The 7,354-nt window shown below is 48.9% G+C and overlaps 1 protein-coding gene across 1 annotated transcript; it reads right to left on the minus strand.

Annotated features, from left to right (window-relative positions):
• Positions 1–4,762: 4,762 nt before the first annotated feature.
• LOC119428205 (potassium voltage-gated channel subfamily A member 5) lies at positions 4,763–6,596 on the minus strand. The gene has a single exon (XM_037695852.1). It carries the CDS (start codon positions 6,441–6,443, stop codon positions 4,803–4,805), a length of 1,641 nt encoding a protein of 546 aa, XP_037551780.1. The 5' UTR covers positions 6,444–6,596; the 3' UTR covers positions 4,763–4,802.
• Between the last annotated feature and the right edge of the window lie 758 nt (positions 6,597–7,354).

Raw genomic sequence — 7,354 nt, forward strand, 5'->3', positions numbered from 1 at the left:
CTGAGTCCTCCATGGTTCTGACAGAACCCCAGGTCTGAGTCCTCCATGGTTCTGACAGAACCCCAGGTCTGAGTCCTCCATGGTTCTGACAGAACCCCAGGTCTGAGTCCTCCATGGTTCTGACAGAACCCCAGGTCTGAGTCCTCCATTGTTCTGACAGAACCACAGGTCTGAGTCCTCCATGGTTCTGAGATTGATAAAACTGCACGGCTCTCTCTTCATGAGTATGTGAGATGTCTGAAAACAAGATGCTGGCCGTCGGGTTGGGAGGGAGAACCTGTCTCTAGTGGAGGAGTTTAGGTTCTCATGGTTTGTTCATAAGTGAGGAGCTGTACGGAGAAGTTCTCTGTTTACTGCTCGGTCTAAGTTCCTATCCTCATCTTATGGTCATGAACTCTGGTAGAGACTGAAAGAACCAGATCCTGGATCCAGAAGGTCTAAATGAGTTTCCTCTGCAGGGTAGCTGGACTCTCCCTTAGAGACAGGCTGAGAAGTTCAGTTATCAGGAGAGACTCGGAGGAGAACCACTGCTCCTCCACATCCAGAGGAGCAAGTTGAGGTGGTTCATCTGGCAAAGATGGACCCTGGATGCCTTCCTATGTGTTCTGGACAGGTCCAACTAGGAGGAGACCCTGGAGACACTGGAGAGACTATGACTCTCAGCTGGTCTGGGAACACCTTGAAATCCTCCCAGAAGAGATGAAGAGGTGGCTGTGAGACAGAGGTCTGGACCTCCCTGATCAAACTGCTGCCCCCAAGACCTGAGTCCAGAAGCAGATGATGGATGGATGATGGCTGGATGGTGTCTGATGGTCATTGAATGGTGTCTGATGGTCGTTGGATGGTGTCTGATGGTCGTTGGATGGTGTCTGATGTTCTTTGGATGGTGTCTGATGGTGGTTGGATGGTGATGGATGATGGTTGGATGGTGTCTGATGGTCGTTGGATGGTGTCTGATGGTGGTTGGATGGTGATGGATGATGGTTGGATGGTGTCTGATGGTGGTTGGATGGTGATGGATGATGGTTGGATGGTGTCTGATGGTCATTGGATGGTGATGGATGATGGTTGGATGGTGTCTGATGGTGGTTGGATGGTGTCTGATGGTGAGTGGCTGATGGTTGGATGGTGGTTGGATGTATTTCAGTGTATACTTCAGGTGCAGCTGTTTGTTTCAACTCCTTTGATGTTTTTAAAATAAACGTTTGAAACTTTCGAGCGACTCTGGAGCTTCAGACGATCTCTCCTCTGCTCGGACGGTTTACATGAAGCTGCAGCTGAGGACACGCACACGCACACACGCACGCTGACGTGCATGTTTACATGAATGTGTGTTACGTAACTTCCTCTCGTGCTCAGTTAATCACCGGCCTCCATCTTTATCTCCTGCTGCCAGCAGCCTCCATCGTCTCCAGCTGAGCCTCGCAGCGCCACTTTCCCGCCTGACGGCCATCTTTGTGCGCTCCTCGTGGTGTGCGCTCTCTGATGTTCCTCCTCTTCACGTCCGCGGGATTAAAAGCACTTCTGAGGGTAAAAATAGCCGCGATGGAGAAGCGTGGGCTGTGAACGCTGAGAGTTTAGATTTAGTCACGGCTGCTTTTCAAGCGTCTGGCTGAAATGAGACGTCGCTCATCCTGACAGACTTCCAGTCGGCTTCATAATCTCTGGAGGTTCTGAGGACGCAGATTACAGTCCAGCACGAGGCGTTCGAGGTCACAGACGTCCGTCAGAAAAGTTCACTTCAAGAAGACAAACTTCTCTTTGATTTCCGACCTGAGAGAACAGACTTCTGATTCTTTCTGCGGCTTTAAGAAACGTCTGACTTCCAGAAAATGTACATTTTCAGCCGAAGCAGCAAAAAAAGTCATTTTCGAAACGTCCTCTGAGACACTGGTGTCTACGAGGTTTCACTGAACGTCTCACTCCCCAGGACGGGGTTTCAGATAAAGCTGCGAGCCGGCGGGTGACAGGCATTCCTTCAGAGAACTTTGATATGTGGTTAAAACCAGAGTCCAAGCTGAAGCCTGCTAAAGGAGCTGAAACTCCTCGTTCAAACGAGCTCAATACTGGCTAAAGCTAAAATTAGCCAATCGCTAAACACTATACAGTGTGGTAAAACAGTAGCCGAAAGCTAAAATTAGCACAACCATGGTGAAACTTTTAAACAAGCAAAACAGTAGCCGAAAGCTAAAATTAGCACAACCATGGTGAAACTTTTAAACAAGCAAAACAGTAGCCGAAAAGCAAAATGAGAAAAATAATGACTAAATGCTAAAATACTAAATAAAAAACAGCTAAATGCTAAAATTACTAAAAGTGTAGCCAAAAGCTAATATTAATAAACAGTAGCTAAAAGCTAACACTAGTAAAACAATTGCCAAAATTTACCATAAGCATAAAAGTTGTAAAACAGCTAAAAAAGGTCAGAGGCAGAAGCTGCAGCAGGTTTTAGAGAACGACGGTTTTTGAAGAAAAATCTATTTCTTTGTAAATAAATGTCAACATTTTGAAAAGTATAAAAGCTGAAGCAGCGTTCCTGACTGAGCCGAAGGTTTTGATATAAGAACAGCTAAAACAGGACAAAAACAAATAAACTGAAAATGGACCATCACATGTTCACAGAGAAGCTGAAGCTTTTGATTCCCTGCAGCCGAAGAAAACCCACAAACATCCGTTTGCTGTTGACCTTCAGCTGGTTTGACTGAAGACCCTTGAACCGCAGCAGCAGCCGGTCCACCGGATTACACCACAACCTGATCCAGAACTCGTGCTGACTGGACCCGGTCCAGTCCTCGACAGTCCTGGAAGATCCTGCTAATTATTCTAGGACCAAACAGCTGCTCTGGCTCGGCCTCTTCTTTAGCTTAAACATCGTTTCATATTTTATTCGGCTCATTAAAATAAAATCAGCTGTGATTTTTGAATAAGCGCTAAAGTTTGTCATTTTATTTTGATGTTTTGTAAAAATTAAAAAAAGTCCTAACCAACATTAATTTTATTAAAATCAAACTTTCAAAGTATAAAATGAAAAAACAGAATGAAACAATAAAATCAGCTGTTTTAAAACCAAAGTTATTTGATAAATTGATAAAATCATTTGAATGTTGTGATTGAATCAAATGAGCCCTAAACAATAAATACATGTTTTTTATTCATTCTAATAAACTCCAATTTGTAAAATATTTATTTTCTGCTGGACTGTTCAAGAGAGATACCATGACAACGCAAAACTCATATTTTTTGAAGAGGACCTATGACTTTTATTTTGAAACTCCGGGGTGAAACCTCTTCCTGTTTACTCTTGAAATCCTAAATACGTCAGAGTTCTTAAATTTAAAGTTCTGATCAGGACCAAACTGAAGAACCTGCTGAACAACAGAAGGCCCAGAATCTGCAGAGTCACTGGTTGCCATGGTGATTCCCACCATTTCTGGGGAGCAGAGGGAGGAGGCGGAGCTAATAGCCAGGAAACAGTCCCTGTGAAAGCTAAAGGTCGTCAAAGAACAGTTGAGTTCTTCTGCTCCAGGTTGTTCTGCTGGAACCAGAGACATGAAGGAGCCGAAGGTCACAAAACTTGGGTCTGATTTGAGAGAACAGCTGCAGCTAGCTTAGCGTTAGCCGAGTTTAACTCCGGATCAAACAGGTTCTTATAAACTTTGATATTTACTGATTATTACCACAGAAATATGAAGATGGTCCTGAACGGAATAATTTTTAACAAACGATGGTTTATGAGTTCTTTTTTATTTTTCTCTATTCTGCACTTTGGTTTGAATAAATAAATATTAATTAGCATAAGTATAATCTCTTATATTTAAAGTTTATTAGACTTAGCTATTTTAACAGCTGTTAGTTGAAATGTAGCTAAAATGATGCAAATATTAGTTAAAACTTGGTAAATCATCTGAGTAAAAAAATTAAACGGTTAAAATGAATTTATGGAACTTTTTTTTTTCTCTGTGGCTCGGTACCAAACACCAAAGAACCGGTACCAGGTTTGAGATGTGGACCCCATCCTTGAGCCCGGCGGGCCTCCAGAATCAGAACCAGCTTGTGTTTGTCTCAACATTTGAAAGAACAGGCAGAACCTGCAGGACATGCAGTTTGGACTGACCTGGTTCTGGTTCTGCTCGTCCCCGCTCTTCTCTGCTTCTCCCGTCAGGTCCAGAAACAAGACTCTCAAAGGTTCTTGGTGGTTTGAAATGTTCTGAAACAAGGCGGAGGTTCTGAGTTCCTTAAAAAATGTGCCCGAATCTCAAAAATAAACTTTTCTTCACAAAAAGCAACAAAAATAAAATCCTCCAGGACGACAAGAACAAGAACACGGGTCGGCTGCAAGGTTCTGCTGGAAACATGAAAACTGGGTCAGAGGAGGAACAGAACCTGGATCTTTATTTACACAAGTCCTCCACAAAGTCCAGGACCGTCCAGAGTTCTGAGTGTCCCTGAAGAACCGCAGCAGAACCCTGATGTTCTGCAGAACCTGACTTCTGCAGAAAGAACCCTGATGTTCTGCAGAAAGAACCGAAAAGTTCTGCAGAACCCTGACGTTCTGCAGAAAGAACCAAAAAGTTCTGTAGAACCCTGATGTTCTTCAGAAAGAACCAAAAAGTTCTGCAGAACCCTGATGTTCTGCAGAAAGAACCAAAAAGTTCTGCAGAACCCAGATGGCACCAGCTCTGGATGTGCTGGTTCTGCTGCAGGTCCGCGCAGCTTGAAAGTTCCGTTTCCTGAGGGAAGAATCCAGTTCCAGAAGTGTGCTCGTGCTGGGTCAGAACTCTGAGCGGTTCCGGTCCGTGGACCTACAGGTCGGTCTCGCGCGTGTCCAGGCAGAAGGCGTACAGGGAGCGTTTGAAGTCGCCGCTGCTGTTCGCTTTGATGTTGGTCTTCTCCGCCGAACCCGGACCCTCCGGGTTCTCCGCGGACGACCTGCTGGCCCGGCGCCTCGGTTCGGGACTCTCCGGACCGCCGCTGGGCTCCTCCTTGAGCGAGGACTGGTCCTGGTCCGTCTCGCGGTGGTAGAAGTAGTTGAAGTTGGACACGATGACCGGAACCGGAAGCGCGATGGTCAGGACCCCCGCGATGGCGCACAGCGAGCCCACGATCTTCCCGCCGACCGTGACCGGCCTCATGTCCCCGTAGCCCACGGTCGTCATGGTAACCACGGCCCACCAGAACGCGTCCGGGATGCTGGAGAAGTGGGACTCGGGTTCGTCCGCCTCTGCGAAGTAGACGGCGCTGGAGAAGAGGATGACTCCGATGAAGAGGAAGAAGATGAGCAGCCCCAGCTCCCTCATGCTGGCCTTCAGGGTCTGACCCAGGATCTGCAGACCCTTGGAGTGGCGGGACAGCTTGAAGATCCTGAAGACCCGGACCAGGCGGATGACCCGCAGGATGGCCAGGCTCATGGCCTGCTGGCCGTTCTGGTGCTCCTGACCCTGTTCGGCCAGCTCGGTTCCGACCGTGATGAAGTAGGGCATGATGGACATGATGTCGATGATGTTCATGATGGTCTTGGAGAACTCCGACTTGCTGGGGCAGGCGAAGAACCGGACCAGCAGCTCGAAGGTGAACCAGATGACGCAGGTGGTCTCGATGATGAAGAACGGGTCCGTGAAGGTCAGCGAGGTCCGGGCCTCGGTTCCGTTGTCGCTCCGGCTGCTCGCGGGCAGCTCGCGCTCGTCCCGGAACTCTGGCAGCGTCTCGAGGCAGAAGGTGATGATGGAGATGGTGATGACGATCACAGACACGATGGCGATGCCCCGGGCCGGACTCGAACTCTCGGGGTACTCGAAGATGAGCCAGACCTGCTTCTGGAACTCGTTCTGGGGCAGCGGCTTCTCCTCCTCCTTGATGAAGCCCTCGTCCTCTCGGAACCGCTCCATGGCCTCCTCCCCCAGCTGGTAGAACCGGATCTCGTCCGCGAACACGTCGATGGACACGTTGACGGGTCTGCGGATCTTCCCGCCGGACTGGTAGAAGTACAGGATCCCGTCGAAGCTGGGCCGGTTCCGGTCGAAGAAGTACTCGTTCCGGAGCGGGTCGAAGTACTTGATCCTCTTGGCGGGGTCTCCCAGCAGGGTGTCCGGGAACTGGTTCAGGGTGCCCAGCTGGGTTTCGTAGCGCAGTCCGGCTATGTTGATGAGGACCCGCTCGGTACTGTCCGAGTCCAGGTCCAGGTCCAGCAGGTCCTCGTCGAACAGGTGCGGACTGTGGTCCGCGCGTAAAAGCGCATCCATGGCGTTCTCGCTGCAGCTCAGAGTGTTCATGTCGTTGATCCTCCAGGGGCTCCGGGGCTGAGGAGGACCGCCGCGGGTGTTCAGCTCCTTCCCGAACTCCTCTTTGGGTCCGGACTGCCCGAACCCGGTCTGGGGGACGTCCAGCGCGTTCCGGCGGGTCTCATTGGCACCGCCGTTTTCAAAGCTCACCAAGGCGATCTCCATCGTGCCGCCGCGCGTGGTCACAGCGCGAGGGAGAGGAGAGAGAGGAGGAGGAGGAGGAGGAAGAGGAGCCGGGACTTGTTGAGCCGGAACCCGAACATCCTCACGCGCTGGTTCTGGTCCGGTTTGACAGAGGAGGAGAGGAAGGCTCGGATGGTGCTGAAAATGTCTGGATGTGATGTGAGCTGTCACCTCCTCCTCCTCCTCCTCCCCCTCTGGATTTATCTCCCTCTCTCGCTGTGAGCGGGCGCGCGCTCATTTTGTGGCACAAAGCGCGCGCACGTGATGGTTTTTACCACATCTGATCCAGAATCAGCCGCTGAGTCTTTAATCCCACCGTTTAAAGGCCTCCCTGCAGGAGTGCTTGTCGCCCGCCGAGGCTCGGCTCATGTTGAGCAGAAACTTCAGATGAAAATCTTCAAGTTCCGGTCAGCTGCTGGGGCGGCCATCTTGAATCAGGTGATCAAGAACCACCCATCATCTTCTTCGTTTCATTCGTCCAGGAGTGAATGAGATATTTTACTAACAGACAGAGACAAATTCATAATGTCCTTCATCTTTGTTTGTTAAACCAGGTCTCACTTGTAAACGAGTCCTCGAGGCTCAACGGGATTTATAATTATTTATTTATTATTTTAATAAATAAATAATGTCCACAGAAACATCCTGAAGTTACTCAAACAAACAAAAACAAGAATAAAACAAACAACTGATCTGATGTGAAAATAAAATACTGGAGAGGGAAGACACACCTGAGAGGACAGGTGAGACGGTTCAGGAGGACATGGTGAGACGGTTCAGGAGAACATGGTGAGACGTTGAGGAGGACATGGTGAGACGGTTCAGGAGGACATGGTGAGATGGTTCAGGAGGACATGGTGAGATGGTTCAGGAGGACATGGTGAGACGGTTCA

This window comes from Nematolebias whitei, chromosome 22 (genome assembly GCF_014905685.2).
Source record: "Nematolebias whitei isolate Nwh7 chromosome 22, NemWhi1, whole genome shotgun sequence".
Taxonomy (NCBI): Eukaryota; Metazoa; Chordata; class Actinopteri; order Cyprinodontiformes; family Rivulidae; genus Nematolebias; species Nematolebias whitei.

Bases quoted from the DNA above. Each gene is read 5' to 3' on its own strand.
- LOC119428205 (XM_037695852.1), bottom strand. From the start codon at position 6,443: ATGGAGATCGCCTTGGTGAGCTTTGAAAACGGCGGTGCCAATGAGACC.